The sequence below is a fragment of the Mustela erminea genome, chromosome 12, assembly GCF_009829155.1.
Source record: "Mustela erminea isolate mMusErm1 chromosome 12, mMusErm1.Pri, whole genome shotgun sequence".
Taxonomy (NCBI): domain Eukaryota; kingdom Metazoa; phylum Chordata; class Mammalia; order Carnivora; family Mustelidae; genus Mustela; species Mustela erminea.
Window position 1 is genome coordinate 6,865,334 of NC_045625.1, and position 18,578 is coordinate 6,883,911.

Here is an 18,578-nt window from a genome sequence, read left to right on the forward strand (position 1 = left end):
ATTACAAATGACAGGTGAAGATACCAAACATGTTGGGGTACCCGGGTGGCTCAGATGGTTAAGCACTTGCCTTTGGCTCCCGTCATGACCGCAGGGTTCTGGGATCCAGCCCCACGCTGGGCTCCCTGCTCAGGGAGAGTCTGCTTCTGCCTCTCCCCCTGCTTGTGCTCTCTCTCTAAAGAATTAAATAAAATCTTAAAAAATAAATAAATAAAACCAAACATCTCAGGCCCCCGCCACTCAACCCAAGTGGAGCTTTCTGGGTCAACCAGAGCCACCATTCTTTCCTTGCCCTAAAGAACCCATCCAAACAGAAGACACATTTACATCTTAGGAAATAGCCCCAATTTCAGGAAAGCCAACAGGTGGGCACGGACCCATCTGGCAGTGGCTTGCCTGTGTGGGAATTCTAGGATCCTGTGCTAACCAGCACTATGACTAGGACTTCACTGGAAGGAGCCTGGTCCAAGTGGCTGGGAGTAGGGGTCAAATATTGAATGGCTGATTTGCTGACTTGGAATAGGCGCCCTCCAGTGCTTTTACTGAAGAAAATGTGAGTTCCTCTTCATTCTCTCCACTTCCCCAACAGAGTGGAGATACTGACAAGCCATGGACAATCCTGGGTTGTTCTGCAATGGGAAATTAACCAATGACACCAACATATGCAAAGGCAACTCGCTTTAGTCGGGGGGGGGGCACATGCCCACACTTCATAGAGGCAAGTCAAGACACTTTTAACCATGAGCACATCAGAGTTACCGAGGGCTTAGACAACAGCACATAGTAGGCTCTTTTAAATGGGTTATTATTAAGTTGGACTGAGCTGAATGTTAAGGATAATTTAGAAGCAAAAAAGACTATAGTTCCTGACTGTAGGTCATAGGATTGAGGGAAAGCTAAGCTCCTCTTTTCTTTCTTTTTTAAGATTTTATTTATTTGACAGAGGGGGGCGGGATACAAACAGGGGGAGTGGGAGAAGTAGAAGCAGGCTTCCCGCTGAGCAGAGAGCTCGATGCATGGCTCGATCCCAGGACCCTGGGATCACCACCTGAGCTGAAGGCAGACACTTAACAACTGAGCCACCCAGGCGCCCCAATCTCCTTTTCAGCAGGTATCTCTCTCCCATCATCTATCTACTTTTACAGCCAAGAAAGCTGAATTATGTGAATAAACTCAAAATGATTTTCCAACGTTGTTGTGTGTTTCACTGCCTAACTGGTCAATAAAGGAAAGGTGGTCAGAAGTAGCAGAATCCATGAGCCTCAGGCTGGGCAAACCCACAAGGAAACCAAATCCTAGGCTGATGGAGGAGTCCGATCAGATAGCTTCGTTCTGTCTGATGGCACTTCATGAAACTAATTCTTGAGAAAACTGAAGTTCACTTCACATTCAATATCCAGTGGATATTGAATTGAACTCTCCAGCTAATTGGCTGTTAAAACTATATAAACATCAACCCAAAATAAATGTAAAACTTCCTAGCAGGGTACATTAAAAATGTTTTCCTTTCTCTACTTTTTCCTCCCTGGTATTGGAAACTTCAATCCATCTGTTTAGATTTGCCTCCCTTGGGTAGTAGGAGTACGCAACATCACCAACTAATAAAGTTGACAGCACCCTCCACTCATTATTCTTGCTCTGATCACACTTGTAGGTCTTCATGAACAGATCCATGTTCAAAAGGGAATGGTCACTGCTGGGGTTGGGGGGGGTATATTTTTCCAAGGGGTAAGATGTCCTCTTTAAACAACTGGAACGGCTGTCCATTTATCTCCTAAAGAACTTGTCTTGATCTCCAGAAACCCTGAGAGTTTTCACCCTTTGCAACAGAATTCCATTCTTGAAATGGGCAGAGAGATGTCCTACCAAAACCTAACAGGAAGTCAGAAAAACTAAACCTATGTTTCTTTCTTTTTTTTTTTTTTTAAAGATTTTATTTATTTATTTGACAGACAGAGATCACAAGTAGGCAGAAAGGCAGGCAGAGAGAGGAGGAAGCAGGCTCCCTGCTGAGCAGAGAGCCGGATTCGGGACTTGATCCCAGGACCCTGAGGATCATGACCTGAGCTGAAGGCAGCAGCTTAACCCACTGAGCCACCCAGGCGCCCCTAAACCTATGTTTCTAGAACCAAGTGAAACCCTGAAACCAGTTGTTATAAAGCAGGAATGATAAAAATTACCAAATTAGTTTAGAAACACAATTGGCTAGGAATCCTCTGAAGCCCAAAAGGCCCCCAAAATCCGTCAAGTCAAAAATCTAACTTTTGGCAGCCTGACAGCTAACACAAGAGAAACAGGCTAGATGTAAAACCAATGGCAACCTAATGAGACAGGACTCTGTGGACCTTCACAACTCTACATCCTAGAGCCAGAGCTGGGTCAAACTGCAGGGCCTGTCACAGAGGTCAGGGAACGGCTGTCTTTCAGAAATCAGAAATCCTTGGAGAAACCCCCTCAACTGCACCGATGGTCTAAAATAACATATTCCTTCAGATTTGAAATGAAACCTACGGATACATTACCAGATAGATACATTATCCTCTGTGCCCCTGTTCAGAGTTTAGCAGAGTCTGGCAGAGCTTTGGAAGATGTCCTCTTCCCAAAGAAATTACCTTAATAGCCAACACTTGCCCTTTTTCATTTGCAATGTCCTTGTGCCAAAGGAGTTTTAAGCCACTCATTTGGCACTTTCCCATACATACCTAAGGGCCAGCCAGAGAACCCCTCTTGCAATGGAGCACAAAGCGCCCTTGCTACTCTGTAGCACTTTCTACTACACTAACATTGCCACCTGCCTGCCTCACAGCCTAGGATCCTTCACAGATTTGCAGGGATGGGGCAGTCTCAAAGGTGGTCTCAATAGTTGGAAGGAAATTATCTTTTTTTAAAAAAGATTTTATTTATTTGACAGAGAAAGAGATCACAAGTAGGCAGAGAGGGGAAAGCAGGCTCTCCGCTGAGCAGAGAACCTTATGTGGGGCTCGATCCCAGAACCCTGAGATCATGACCTGAGCTGAAGGCAGAGGCTTTAACCCACTGTGCCACCCAAGTGCCCCAAGGGAGGAAATTATCTTTTAAGGGCTATTTTCTTAAATCACCTGCTCAAAAGTAAAGGAATATTTTAAGATTATATTGTGACCTATAACCTGACAGCACTCTGAACTCACCATGTGTCAGTTTTAGTAAGCTGTAACTTTGAGAAAAAACTATTACAGGCCTACTTAATGATTAATTCAAGTGACTACTTGTTGTTTTTTTGGCTAGCCAAGAGGTCCTTTAACATTGAGACTTTGATAGGAAAATACTCAATCCCTTCAGGAACTAACTACATTCCAAAGAAGTTTCTTTTCCATGACCTTTATATCTATCCTTTCGTACAGATGCTCTCTCTGCTATACTGGACAATTTGAAGAGCGGTTCCCCCTTTTCCCAGTCACTATGAATGCAAGTCACACAGAAGAACTTCCTTATTATCTCAATCCAAGAGCAAGTTAACATGTCTCTACAAAACAAGGAGAATGACCCCAGTCAAAAAAAATCTTTATGTTCCTTTATTGGAGCAAGATTCCTGACCGGTATACAGTAATGTATTACTAAACATGACCTGTGCAGAAATTACATACTATCCATCTAGACAGGTTTTCATTACACTTTGCCTATCGATGGAATAGTTCCATTTATAAAGTTTTATACATCAAAAAGCTTTGAATTTGACCAGGCTGTCCATTAATTCATCTCTGAAAAAGTTAAGTGGCATTTAATTTTAGCTACTATAATTTACAGCATTAAAAAGCTTATGCATTAGGTAGCTTCCCAAAATGGTATCCTATGCACAACGGCATTTAACGGCATTTAGCAGAGCAGGGCCTGTCATCTTACCCGGATTCACACAGACAGGCCTTGCTTGAGAGCTATATGCTAAATAGCTAGTACTTTGAGACAAAAGTACTCCTGAGTTTCTTACCACCAATACGGACTTCTTACTCTGAGAGTCTGTCTTCTCGGCCACACTTCATAGTACCAACGAAGACGCGCCAGTAACTGCCCTGTGTGTAACTTGGCATTAGAGCACCAGGTCTGTCTGATGGTGGTGGCAGGCACTATTATTATATCCAGGTAAATAAAGGCCCATTTTTAAAAATGCCAATTTGAGACACAAATCAAGGGCACAACATAATCAGAATTGAGTTCTGAGCAATCTGGTATCCCGAATGATGTGGAAGATTTCAGAAACTGACGGCAAACTGTACCCACGATGGCTCCTGGCTTTGGAGACATTAATACATTGATTCAGATCCCTTTCTCAGTCCACACAGCCCTGAGGTCACCCTGCAAAGTGTGTATCAAAAAATACGGAGTCAGGGTGACAAAGTTTGACAATACGTTATACAAGTCAAACTTGGAAAATCGTATTAAATACACCTGTTCTGAGAGAAAAGCATCAAATCCTTTGTGTACACATTTAGTTTTATTGTAACAAAGCAACTTGTACACTTTTAACGTTTAAAACTGAGCATCATCTTTCCTTTCCAGTGAAACAAAAAGAAAATTTTAAAAATAAACAGGAACAAAATTACAATAGAGAATGTCAATTCCAAATAAGATCCTACAAGTTCTGCTGATTCTCCCATCGAGTGGCAGGGCTCAAGTCATCATTAGGAGAGAGTTTTATTTTAAAAGTGTCATCTTAAACTGCAAGGATGTCCGTTAAACATCACAATTAAACATGCCAAAGGAGAAGCCATGTTGTCAAAATGCCCACTTAACCCACCCAAACATCTCAAACCCACCCTTTGCTGACCTTCTATAACCCCATTTTTTTAAGTTTTTTTTTCTTTTTTTTAAACAAGAGAAAGTAGACAGGTACATGTTGGTAAATGCTAACTGTCCATATTCACATAGAGACACAGTGTAATCTCTGAGCCCAATATACAGAGAAAGGAGGAAAAAAGCTAGAATTCTATGCACTACTACACAGGGGCCTAGCACCCTCCAGCTTCCAGCAGAGCTAAGGGAGCAGAAGGTTTTTCTTTTTTCCCACAGAGCACGGTGGTGTTGATTCCATAAAGTTTTTGTTTTTGTTGAGACAGGAAGGGACAAAAATGAATTTGGAACAAAAAGGGGTAGAGATTCTTTTCCCACTGTATTCTGCTCAAGGTATTTCCCCCCAAAATAAGCTGAGAACCATGGTATAAAGGGAGAGAAAAAGGAGACTTCAAAAAACAGGGCGAATGAGCACAAGAGGAGAAAAGAAAAAGAAAAAGGAAAAAAAAAAAAGATGGCAACTTGCTCCCAGGGACTGAAGAAAATTAAAAAAGGAAGGTTGGAATCCATCAGTGTTCCATTAGTCATCTTCCCCTTCATCCTCCTGTAAGAAAAAAAGTGGGCAGTCAATCTTCAGGGTTAATTCTAAGTCATTTCTCAACATTCACACACTCACTCATGGACTTCCACAGAACCTACTGCCACATTACCGGTACTCGTTAATTTTACAAACCTACGAATCAGTCCTTATCAAATCTCAACAGAAAAACACAGTGATGTGGTTTCAGATAAGTTAGTTAACCTTTCAACACTCACTAAAATCACTCCCCTCTTTCACACCAAATAATACAAACAAAAACCCATCTATCTCAATTGCACTTTGAGAATTTTAATGTTTGCCCAAAACATGTGAATCTGTTACTTAGATTTCTCAGAATCCGACCAGCTGCACTATCCGTATCAACTTCATTAAGTACTGGCCAGGGAAGGACAGGACGGAGTACTAACCACAAAGGCAGAACTAGTTCTAGTTACATCACGGAGACAAGGACCTTACTAAAATCTCCTTCCATCCCAGACAACAAAATAGCTGATCTCACCTACAAATCCTCCCACGATCAGCTGGCCAGTTCTATGAGATAATACATTTAAACCCACAAAGTAACAAGGTAAACTCTGAGATGACCGTTTTTGGGACTTAACCAAACTTTCTTTTACCTCTCCTTCCTCCCCCTCATCATCATCTTCATCTTCTTCACCTTCATCCTCATCTCCTTCCTCATCGATGTCTTCCAATCCCTCTTCTTCTTCATCGTCATCATCATCCTCTTCTCCTTCCCCTTCTTCGTCATCCATATCGGGAACCTTAAAAAACCCAAGAGTTACCTGAGGACCTAATTTTCAAACAAAGGAGACAAATACAACTTTGAAAAAAGGCACATTCTCAACTCACCAAGTAGTACTGTAATGGATTTGGCCAAATATCATCTTTGATGACTTCTCCTAACTCATCTGCACCTGCATCAGAATGGTCAGTAAACCAGGTGAAGAAGCTCTCTGGTTCCTCATGCTGTCTCTTCCTGCTGGCTTTATTCTGTGTTTGACTTGAACGTTTCGTCAAATCCTAAATGAAGATAGAACTTTTGAGACAGGTTCTCCACAACACCTAAATTCCCTATAAATTAAGATTTTAACCCAAAAGTGGGGGGGGGTGCGGGTAATACTTATATATTATCTACACTTGCTATCTAAAACAAATTATGAAACAAATAGCAGTTAAATAAATCCTAGACTTTATTTAGGATAGGTCTGCAAAGACTTGTTAAGTTTATAGAAGCTTTTCCTGAAAAGGTACCATATAAATTTGGCTTTTTAACAAAATTAGGTCCAGTTTGACAACCACTACCATAACACAGTAGAATAACTTAACATGGGAAGGGGGAGGCACGCCTGGGTGGCTCAGCATCCTGGAACTGAACCCCGAATAAGGCTCTCAGCTCAGCAAGGAGTGTGCTTCTCCCTCTCTGATATAAACAAAATCTTTAAAAAAATTTTTAAATGGGTTCACCACTTAGACGCAGACATAAATGCAGCTTGGGAAGTAGCAAGCCATTTATTTGAAAAAGCTCAACCACCAATATGAAAATCAAAACAAGTGCAGCCTGTTTCTTTAAAGACTTGCACTAGAATTTTTAACAACAGCTCCAAGCCATGGTATTTGGCTTTAACACACTAGAGATTTTTTCTTTCTTTCTTTTTTTATATTAAGGACTTGTATCACACACAGTACCAAAGCAGCAGTATTGGTTAAGTGGTTTAACTAAACCAAAATACACGAAATGATACCTTAACCCAACAATTCCTCAAATACCTTTCCAGATTTCCATTTGATTTCAGTGGACTTTGAAGATGGATCACCACTCTCATTCAGATGAAATTCTTTGGAGAGAACTTTATTTTCGAAGTAAGGGTTTTCATCAAAATACTGTAATAAAAGATGGGAGAACTGGAAATCAATACAAACAGGTCTTCAAACCAAAGCTCCAATTCATTTCCACACTGGCCAATAAGAAGAGTTACTCATACTTACAAAATCTATTCTGTAACCTGATTTAATATCTTCAAATTCTGTCACTTCAACTCTTGTCAAATAATGCAGCGCCTCTTCATCCTCCTCCCCAAGCAGTGCAGACACTAGGTGACCAAATTATAGGTCAAATGAGTATTAAACAAACATTAACGAACAATTCAAGTGATGCCTTTAAAAATTTTCTAAAGGATCATCTTTGATTTCATAAATCCATTAAATGCAAACCAGACAGATCAGTGTCAGAGCCGTCACTATCTTTTACCAAGTAATTAAAGAGAATCTCAAATCACAACAGTCTCTTCTAAAATAGAGAAAGCATTAAAAGGAAGCCTCCCCTCAAGTGTTTTAATCTTTGTAAAACCAACATGTTCAACTAAGCTCTCCAGCCAAGTCCTTCCACTCTAACAAGCACAGACATTCCATACCCTAGAATAAATGTTCTGATACAACATACCTTGTGGATGGTTGACAAATGTTGTTACCCAAAAATTGGGGATTTTGGCGATCAATTCCGACCTCTTCTGAAAAAATGGTTGGCGGAGTTTGTTATATTTCTGTTCTACTTTCAAAATCTCCTCACTGGCTTGTTCATTAAGTCTGAAGCAAATGAAAAAACCATGTTGACAATGATGGTTACTCACAAACACAAAAACTGCTGAAACTCCAAAATATTTACTTATTAGCTTTAGAAGAATACAAAGTACTTATTTATAATAACCGAAACACCTGTATTTTTGTAGTTAGAGACACAAGTCAAAACAAAGATGGCAATTTGACGGGCTTCACCAACACACATTCTCAATAATTAACAGTTCTCAAAGTGCCCAAACTGAGTACTTTGGTAACATTGTATATTTACATCACCAACTCTATCTCCAGGCTAACTTCAACTGTTTCAATCTCAAGCAGACTGTTTACAAAAAAAAAAAGTTGCCAGTAAAGTAACAAAGTTATAACCCAAGTGGGAGCAACACTGATGCCATAATACTGAACTATCAGAAGTCCAGGCACTGCAATTCAGACAACTTGTAGCCTTTGAAAGCAAACCCAGGCTTTAGGAGGTCAATGTACTTTCTTCAAAAACTTTTTGGTCCACATACAAGTATTTCACAGGAAACTAACTCCGAACTTTCAAAATATTTCCAACCAAATTATAACCATTTCCACTTAGGCAGTGGATACAGATTTATTTGACCATAGTTTCAATGATTACCAGACTGTAAGTGGCATCTCAGAAAACTTCTGCAAAGTAAACTACAAAAAACTTTACCTGTCTATTTCATTTTGTACTTCATCAATATGTTCAATTGCTTCTTGCTGTTCTTTTTCTGCAAAAAAAAAAAAAAAAAAAAAAAAAGATATACAGGACTCAATACCACTTAAAATATAAAATTAGTTTTCCTGAGGTCAACAGAGTCTGTGATGTGACATATCAATAAAGCAGTTCTGCAAAAACAAACTGCCTACTACACGGCATGCTCTCCACGTGTTCATGCCTGTAGTTGACAAATTGCTTTTTAATTAAAAGACTATTCACAAATGCAATCTGCTAGGCTACTCAAAATATCTGCAGCACTTTTTCAAGACTTCCCTTCCAAGAACAAGACCAGTTACCAAAGTTTCTATTATGAAACATAAGGAATAAGCCTTATTCAAAAATTCTTACTGTTTCTTATCACATTATATACCTGCTAACAGAAATGATGCCAGCTGTTAACGCCAATACGGAAACTAACCCAAGACCATAAGGAAAATGGGGACACCACCTATCTTACTGGTAGAATCACTTCTTACACAAAGTTGAAAATACCGCTCCGCATCGATTACAATTAAGACATCAGACACGCCTGACAGGTAAGGCCCTTGAATCTACCCGACCATCGTAAACACTGGACTTTACCTTCTTAGAATAGGAACCTTGGGATTCCACCCTGACCTTTCTCTCCCCTCCCCAACCCAGTTTCAGGCGGGCTTATCTCAGATGCGGCCCCACACGATTCTGGAGCACACTCAGAGGGAGCCAGCATGAAGGCTGAGAACTGTGAGCCACAGAAGGCAGAGGAGGAAAAGGGGTGTGCTATGGAAGAGGTGCCCTTTTGTCCGGCGAAGACTGCAGAACCTACAAAGCTAAGTGGGCGTGAAGGGGCCCGATCGCGCGGTTCATTTCCGGTAACCATCCCGGGTTTTGCAGCCCCCCTGCCGAGAAAGCCTTTACGGCCAAGGCTGGGAGGTTTGCTGAGAGCCATTGTAAAGCCCCTCCGACACGCTGGCCGCCGGGCCAGGTTTCACAGCGCTCTGCCGCGACGGGGTGGCCACCCCACGTGGGAAGTGTGCCCGGGGCCGGCGAGAGCATCCTCCCGGGCGGCCCAGGCCCAGTACGCGGCCGGCCGCGTGCTCCCCCGCGCCCCCACCCCGCCCCAGCTCCAGGCGGAGGGCCGCGCCGGGGCCGGCCTCCGGGTGCGGGTGCGGGGGCGCCGCCCGCAGGCCGGGCGCGAAGCGGGAGCCGTGCGGAGGCCCGGCCGCGGGGCCGCGTCCGGCCGCACCATGTGGCGGCGGCGGCGGCTGATGGGAGCGAGGCATCATGGCGGAGCACAATAAAGAGAGGCTTCTCGGGAGGGAGGGAGGGGGAGGAGAGCGAGGGAGGGGGGAGAGGAAGGGGGGGTCTCCTCCGCCCGCGCCGAGCAGGCCGCAGCGCCCCCGCCTCGCAGCGCCGTCCGCCGCCGCGGCGCCACCCTGGCCCCGGCCCCGCGCGCACAAAAAAGGGCGCCGAGGCGCGCGCCGGCCCGTCCGCCCAGCGCCCCCCGCGCGCCCCGGGCCCCGCCGGCGGCCTCCGGGCCGGGCGGGCGGCGAAGATGGCGGCGCGGGCCGGCCCCCGCCTCGCCTGCTCCTCACCTGAGGTCTCGTCGGCCCCGTCGTGGTTGGAGTTGAGCTCCTTTTTACTGACTTTGGCCGCCGGCGCCGACATGGTGCTGCTCCGCGGTCGGGGGGGGAGCGGGGAGGGGGAGAGAAGGGAAGGCGAAGGGGGCGGGCAGCGGCTTCCCCTCACGCCACACGCGCGGGCGCTCGCTCGGTCCGGCCGCCTCCTCCCGGCGCTCGCTCGCTCGCTCGCTCTCCCTCCCCCTGGCTCGTGCGCGCTGCCCTCGCGGCCTGACGGCGAGGGAGGGGCTGGGGCGGCGTGCCGGGCCCCGGCCCGGGCTCCTGCTTACGGAGGGGAGGCGGCGGCGGGCGGGCAGGCAGGCGGCTCGGCTCCCTCACTCACGCTCCGCGGTCCAGCTCGCTGCTCGCTCTCCCCGAGCCGCCTCCTCCACCACCTCCTCCTCACGGCGAGGGGCGGGCGGCAGGGCGCAGGCGCGCCAGGCCCCGCGCGTACGCCCCGCCCCCGGCCGGAGAGGCTCGCGCCGCCCCGCCATTGGCTGGAGCTCCGGGACGAGGGGGCGGAGCCGCGGCGAGGAGACACAGGGCCCGGCCGAGAGGCGGGAGGAAGGAACGCCGCGACGTACGGGGCCGGCCCCCCGCGCCGCGCTCCCCTCCCCCGCTTTCCCCTTCTCCAGCCCGACCCGGGACATTTGCGCGCTACGGGCGCGCGGCGGCCCGAGAGGCGGGGCCTCGCCGGGCTGCGCGCAGGCCCCCCGGCGGGCGTATCACGTGGTGGCGGAGCGGCTTCCCTTCTCTGCCGGGTGGCGCGGAGCGCGGGGGAGTGGGGTGTTACAGCCCCCCAGAAGTGCAGGCCTTGTTGTAGCCTAGCTTCACACCGGGGCCCAGAAATACACGCACCCCGGGCTCGGCGCCCTGGGACCCTGCTGGGGCATCACTCTCGGTGGGTGAAGGAAGACGGCATCTCCATCCTATTTTCCAGGTGGGGAAGCTGCCCTTGGGATTCACTCAAGCTTCTCTGCAAACCCCGAAGGTGTCCAGTCCACTTACAAGGCCTTTTCCTGACTTCTCGTCCAAGCTCTGCCCCGACGGCTGTGTGCACTTGGGCAGGTCACCTTCCCTCTCTGTGCCTATTTCTGTTGTGAAATTATGTAATTCAAAAAAAAAAAAAAAATAGGCTGACAAGGGGGAACCTTGTGTGATTGGTGCCAAACTGGAAGTCCTCTGAAAGCAGGGAGATACCACATTTATCCGCGCCTTTTCTGCCCAACTCCGTGCCTAACGCTTAGGAGAAACAGTACCGAAGGCTAGGAGACAGCAATAGGAGTGGATCTCATTGAGACGCACAACTGTCCGACGGCGTAGATGGTGTTAAATTCATTTCACCACGTCAGAGAAGGGACCTACAAGACCTGCTTCAGCCGCCAAGACATGTCTGTTTAAATAATCTTTTTCAGGGCGCCTGAGTGGCTCAGTCGGTTAAGCGTCTGCCTTTGGCTCAGGTTATGATTTCGAAGTCCTGGGATGGAGTCCTGCACCTGGCTCCCAGCTCCTCCCATCAATCTGCTTCTCCCTCTAACCTTTTCTCCTCTCTTGCTTTCTCTCTCTCTAATATATAATGTTTTTCAGATAATGCAAATGCACCACTGTTCTACTCCCTCTTCCATAGCCCCAAAAGGTGGACCACAAAAAGCCTGAACTCGCTCCCTGGGACCAAGCCCACCTCAATCCCGCACCTGTCTCAGTTGGACAGGCTTCTTAAAGGAAGAATTATTAGTACCAGTGATAAGTTGGTCAATGTTTGACAACCGTTTCCCAGAAGGGAAAAAACACATACACACACCAAAACCCCTGATTTGTAGCGTTTGCTGATTTCCATGGTGTATCAGTACTCTCCTGGCCAATTTCCTGCCACCACTGTGATGTCACTGAACAATTCTGAGTTAAAACACAAGGCTCTAGTGCACTGCTGAAGAATGCACCCTGGGCCACAGGCTGTGATAAACTATAGGTGTTTTCTCATTTAATCCTCATAAAATACAAAGCAAGTATTAATATCCTCATCTCGCAGCTAAATCCAACTTTTTCTGATGTGAGTGGCAGACCAGCAGATAATAAGGCCCCTGCTCAAAGATCGTTTTTCCACTTTTTGACATGACATTTGACATCAGGACTCAGTAGACACCTAGACACAAAATAATACTTACCCTTACTAAGTGTGATGTGCCTCTTAATTTTCTACTCTATTTTATTTTCTTTAAATGCAGGTTGCACTCCACTAAATTGATTTTGTGACCCATTAATGAGATGAAATGGTCTGAAAAACACTGTGCTGAGGGCTGCTGTTTTCAGACAAAGCCTACTCACAGGTTGTGAGTACCAGTGACCCAGAGCATTTCCTAAGCGTCTGATCTACCTGAATATCCCACACATCCGCCAGGGCTCCAAGTCTCTTCTCCAACCATCCCAGCCCTTAGAAGCAATCCGCTCCTCTTCCTGACCTTTCCCACAACATTTCTCAAGATGAATGCAGGGAGCCCACACTAGGAAGTGGAAGAGAAAGAGAAAGCAAAAGGGCAAGATTTTCAGTAAACAAGGGAGTGGCATGGACACGCCAAGAGATAATTCACCCCTGGTGAATTAGTCACTGTGGTCTCCCCGAATCCAACACCATGAGCTCTGCTTTCTCTCCTTGACCTCTCTCCTCTCCCCCGCAAGCTTTCTTTGAGGGAGGAGAGCCCCGCAACTTAAAGATTGGAAGAAAGATGTGGGAATTCTCTACAACACCGCAGTGTCCCAAGATGACCAGGAAATGTTATCAAGCATGGCCTTCAAAACCTGTCCCGTCTACCTCTCTGAGCCTCCTTTTCCTTATCTGTCAAATGGCATTATTCACAACTTCTGTTTTGAGAGCTGATGTGCCTGCCTGATGGGTGCCCAGGGAGGGGCATGAGCTGTCATCTGGATTTAGATGAACCACCCTGGAGGAGCCATGGTTCTATCTTCTAATCCATCCCGGTCCTGTCGATTCTCCCAAGGAGCTAAACAGAAGGTGACCAGGAGGTCTCATCCATATTTTACTGCTCACAAGTGGGAAGAAATTTACGAGCCACCAAGAGCTCTGATTATGAGCCATTTGATGTCTTGAGTGTTTCACATCTATTTAAGCCATACAGCAAGCCTAACAGAGGGATTCTGTTGAGCCCATCTTACAGAAGAAGGAAGCACAAGTTATGTCACTTGCCCAGTGAGATCACACAGTCAGCCAGAGCCAGATTTAGAACCCTGGCTGCCCAGCTTTATCACAGGGAGACATCAGCTGGGCAGGTGTTTCACATCTCATTTGGAAGGGGATGGACTGGGACCCATTCAAGTCAAACTTGCCAGGTCACCCAGCAGACCCACGGGAGCACCAAGATATGGACTCTTTATCCAGTGCTCCTTCCACAAGGACGACCGGATCTCAGCCATGTCAGCAAATTAGGAATATTTATGGGCTCCAAGCTGCTCCCCTCTGCACTTAGGCAGCCTGCTGTCATATTTTCCTAGGGCAACGCTTTCCTGTCTTCCACGTATCGGGACCCACATATCCCCACTCTATTGGGAGAGACCTAATCTCACAAACAGACCACGTTGTGACTGGCTCCAAGCAGTGTGTCTGGAAAACGCAGACCTTACCTCCAAGTTAACAGTTAATGTGGGGGCAGGGGCAGACGTGAAACAGACAATTACAATGTAATGAGATAAGGGGGAGGCTGGGGGGACTCTGGGCGCTTCGCTACAAGGGCAGAAGGGGGCTCCTAACACCCAGCAGCTGTGGCTCAAAGAACACCTGCAAGAAGTGACTTATCAGCAGAAAGGGCAGAAGGACAGGAGCGCAGGTAAGGAGACAAGAGTGATCCAGGCAGAGGAAAAGTGAGAGAGAGAGAGAGAGAGAGAGAGAAGAGCAGCGAAAGGTGCCAGAAGGAGGAGGAACCTGGAGAAGTGGGCAGGGGCCAGATGGACAAGGGAAGTCTCTTAGTCGGCTCCTTGAGGGTGATGGGGAGGCAAGGGTTTTTAACCGGGGAGTCACGTGATTGGCTTTGCTCAGGCTGGATGGGTGGGTGGGGGGCGGGAGGAGGAGGAAGCTGGAAGCCAGAGGAGTGGCAGTAATCCGGCCAGAGCTGTGGCCAGGCAGCAGCCGCAGGAAGGAAGTGGACGCATCTGAGAGGTATTCAGGAGGTAGAACCCCCAGGACTGGGGGAGTTGTCTGGATGTGGGGGGTGGGGGGGCGGTGAATGAGAGGAAAGGGTCATGCATCACCCAGCCTCAGGCTGGCTGGGGGTGCCCCTTACCAAGACCGGGAACCCAAGAGGAGTGAGTTTGGGGGCTGGGAGACAGGCCAGCTTAGGTGTTAGGTTGGGGGCAGGGATGAGCTCCCACATGCTCCTGGTCTCTCAGTTTTGCCTTCTAGTTTTTTCTTCACATCACCCTAATCCACTCACCCACCCTGTGCTGAAAGCCTTCAAGGTGTTTGGGGTCATATCTCAAAAGGTATTGGGAAGAAAAAAAAATCCTGTAAGTCTCCCATAAAGTGTAGTGTAGGAACTTACCTCCTCTATGCAAGTGCTGGGATGTTGACGTCTGCCCTGGCTTGGGGGCAGGGGGCTGTCTCGGTTTCTTCATTTGAGGCGGGAGCGAAGACTGGCGTTTGGGGGCCATGCTGCGAGGAAACTCCAGGAAACCCGGAGAGAGGCACGTCTGGAAGCTCTGATTGCTGGAGCTGCCCCAGGTGGCGAGGTTTAAATCTACCGGAGCCGCCGCCAGCAGGAAGGGATATTTACATGACAGTGGGACACCCACCCCATCCCCTCCCCCGGTCTCATCCCTTCTCTCCCACCCTCCAATCAAGATCAACTTCTTTTAGTTGCTCTCTGCAATTCCCTACGGGGCATTCTCGGCCCTCGGTGGGCGGGTGGAGGTATTTCCTGTAGGAGAAGTTCGGTGCCGTCTAAGACCCTCTCCTTAGTGAGCCTTTCCTAAACCTTCTAGATAGGCAGACCTGCCCCCATTGAGAACGTGTCCTCTTCTTTATTTTTTTCTTTTGGCTTCTAGATTTAAGCATACCCTTGCTTCACCTCAGCCTGGAACATTCTGCAGAGCCATAACCTTCACTCTCATCCGTGTCTGGCTAACTCCCACCCAAACTCCAGGTCTCAGCTTGGAGACAGAAATGAACACTGAGGGTGCCTGGGTGGCTCAGTGGGTTAAAGCCTCTGCCTTCAGCTCGGGTCATGATCTCAGGGTCCTGGGATCGAGCCCCCCATAGGGCTCTGTGCTCAGCAGGGAGCCTGCTCCCCCGGCCACCGCCGCCACCTGCCTCTCTCCCTACTTGGGATCTCTGTCAAATAAACAAATAAAATCTTAAAAAAGAAAGAAAGAAAGAAATGAACACTGAAATACAGGATTCTCAGTCAAGAATTACAAAGGAAGAGAGAAAAGAAGGTGTTCTTGGGAAGACTTGGAGCATCTCATTCTACACTCATTTTGGAAAAAGAAGGTTGAGTTTGAAGAATCTTTAGAAGGCATCTTGTCTGGGGAGTTGGTGTCGGGGTGGGGGTCGGGGGAGGTCACAAACTTCAGAGCCCATAGCCTGTCAGATAATAACTATGAATAAGCAAGCAACTAGGTTTCACCAGAGCCAGTGGAAGGCGGAGTGGTACAACCACTCTGGAAAAAGGCTAACTCCACCAAAACTGAACTCGTGTTCAGCATTTCTGGTCCTGGTTATATTCCCAACAGAAATGCTTACCGGTGTATTCTAATATGTGTGGTAGACATGTACAAGAATGTTCATACCAAGAGTCACAATAGTAAAAAAAAATTTTTTTAAGATTTTATTTATTGATTGGACAGACACAGCGAGAGAAAGAACACAAGCAGGAGGAGTGGGAGAGGGAGAAGCAGGCAGCCCAATGTGGGGCTCCATCCTGGAACTCTGGGATCATGACCTGAGCTGTAAGGCAGATGCTTAATGACTGAGCCATTCAGGGGCCCCAGTAGTAAAAATCTGAAAATGGAACGATCAATACTTGAATGCATACATTGTGAAATATTCACACAATGGAATATGATAAAGCAATGAAAATAACCAAACCGCAACTACATGCCATGATGTGGCTGTAGCCTACAATGTGTAGTGTTGAACGAAAGACACAAGCCACAAAATAGGATAGGCTGTGTGATTTCATTTATATAAAGTACAGAAACAGGCAAAACTGATCAATGCTTAGGAGAAGTCTGGAGAGTAGCTAAACTAGCCTTGAGGAGAGATGTCATCGAAAAGAGGGCACCAGGGGCCTCTGGAGTCCTCTGGGTGCCTGTTTCTGGATTTCGGACTTGCTTCGTCACTGTGTCTGATTCGTGAAATCTCTGTGGCCAGGTTTCTGGTCTTTCTTTTCTCTTTTTTTTTTTTTTTTAAGATTTTATTTATTTGACAGACAGAGATCACAGGTAGGCAGAGAGGCAGCCAGAGAGAGGGGAAGGGAATCAGGCTCCTTGCTGAGCAGAGAGCCCAATGCGGGGCTCGATCCCAGGACCCTGTGATCATGACCTGACCCAAAAGAAGCTGCTTAACCAGCTGAGCCACAACTTAATTAGTTTATTTATTTATTTATTTATTATTATTATTATTATTATTATTAAAGATTTTATTTATTTATTTGACAGAGAGAGATCACAAGTAGGCAGAGAGGCAGGCAGAGAGAGAGGAGAAAGCAAGCTCCCTGCTGAGGAGAGAGCCCAGATATGCAGCTTGATCCCAGGACCCTGAGATCATGACCTGAGCCGAAGGCAGCGGCTTTAACCCATTGAGCCACCCAGGCACCCCACGACTTAAATATTTTAAAACATACTTTGTGGGCCACACCAAACACGTTGGCCAGGCTACTTTCATTCTATAAGCCATGAGTTTGTAACCTGGGAGATGGTGCAATGATTTTCCATTTTTCAAAAAAAAAAAAAAAAGGTTGTTTTTCCCCTATCAACTAATCTCTTAACAAAATAAATCTTAGGCACAAGTCTATGATGTTAATATAGATAAAAAACTTAGCTCTTTCTGGAAGAAGACTTTCCTCCCCACTACCACCCTTCATTCCCCTCCATCTCCCCATACTTTGTCAGTTTCTGAGGGACTTTGGGCTCCTTCTAAAACATTTTGAAAACCACAAGTATGTTGATTTACAGATAAGCAAGCTAAGACCTGAAAGATGTGACTTGCCTAAGGTCTTAAGGAGAATAGCTAAGTTATAGCTAGAACCAGGGTCTTGGGTCACTCGATCACAGGGATGCATGCACCTTTTAACTAACCTCAATCTTGCTGTTTACACCTGTAAATTGGATGATATTAATGCTGGCCTCTTGATTTTGGACCTTTAGAAATTTTTTTTTTACTTTTTTAACGATTTATTTATTTATTTGACACAGAGAGAGAAATCACAAGTAGGGAGAGAGGCAGGTAGAGAGAGAGGGGGAAGCAGGCTCCCTGCTGAGCAGAGAACCCTCCTAGAACAAAGGAGGGGCTAAATGAAGAGTAGCCCAGAGGTGTCTTATAAGACAAACTGGAATTTCCTTGAGTTTTTTTTTTTTTTTTTTTTTTTTTAAGCTTACCAACCTGAGATCCAGAAGTTGCAAACACCTGGGAGAGCGTGTGAAGAAGTGCTCTCCTTATTAGCAGCAGCTTAAAGAGATATAACTCCTTTGGAGGGCAATTTAGCCATCAGAATATCTATGATAGTGCAAAAGTACCTACCCTTGACCCAGAATTTCTCCTTTCTTTGTCCTGCAGATTCATTGTATTGCAGGGAGATGCCACCTGTATGAAACAATTCATTTGCAACATTGTTTACTTATTTATTTTTAGAGAGAGAGTTGGGGAGGTGCAAGAGCCTCACTCACCTTTGCTAGCAGGGGGCATCCGAGGGGGGCACAGAGGGAGAGAGAGAGAAAGATGCTGAAGCACAGATTCTGAATGGATCTCAAGACCCTGAGATCCTGGCCTGACCCTAAATCATGAGTCTCTTGCTTCAGGGAGGGCTCCAGAGCCACCCAGACGCCCCTCATTTGCAACATTGTAAAAGCAGAATATTGGAAACAACCTAACAGCTTCTTTAGGCTCCTGGGGACCAAAGGGTATATCCAAACTATGGAATGCCTTACAACCATCAAACCAAATAGGGAACCAGAGCCATGGCTAAGTGAAATAAGCAAAATCCTATACCAAGCGGTTAGTATGTTACCTTTTGTGTTAAGAAAAAGTTACCATTGTGTTAAGAAATAAGCAAAATCCTATACCAAGTGATTAGTATGTTAC

The 18,578-nt window shown here is 46.5% G+C and overlaps 1 protein-coding gene across 1 annotated transcript; it reads right to left on the bottom strand.

Annotated features, from left to right (window-relative positions):
• Positions 1-3,536: 3,536 nt before the first annotated feature.
• On the bottom strand, positions 3,537-10,704 carry SET (SET nuclear proto-oncogene). Its single transcript, XM_032307631.1, has 8 exons — positions 10,247-10,704; positions 8,625-8,682; positions 7,809-7,951; positions 7,355-7,458; positions 7,136-7,249; positions 6,218-6,388; positions 5,983-6,129; positions 3,537-5,368 (listed from the first exon to the last, which is right to left on the bottom strand). Exons 1-8 carry the CDS (start codon positions 10,317-10,319, stop codon positions 5,345-5,347), a joined length of 834 nt encoding a protein of 277 aa, XP_032163522.1. The 5' UTR covers positions 10,320-10,704; the 3' UTR covers positions 3,537-5,344.
• Positions 10,705-18,578: the final 7,874 nt, after the last annotated feature.

Excerpts from the sequence above, each read along its gene's own strand:
- SET (XM_032307631.1), bottom strand. The coding sequence starts at position 10,319 with ATGTCGGCGCCGGCGGCCAAAGTCAGTAAAAAGGAGCTCAACTCCAAC. Across the intron at positions 7,250-7,354 it reads CAGGTTACAGAATAGATTTT|TATTTTGATGAAAACCCTTA; the intron begins GTAAGTATGAGT and ends CTTTTATTACAG. Across the intron at positions 5,369-5,982 it reads ATGAGGGGGAGGAAGGAGAG|GAGGATGAAGGGGAAGATGA; the intron begins GTAAAAGAAAGT and ends TTTTTCTTACAG.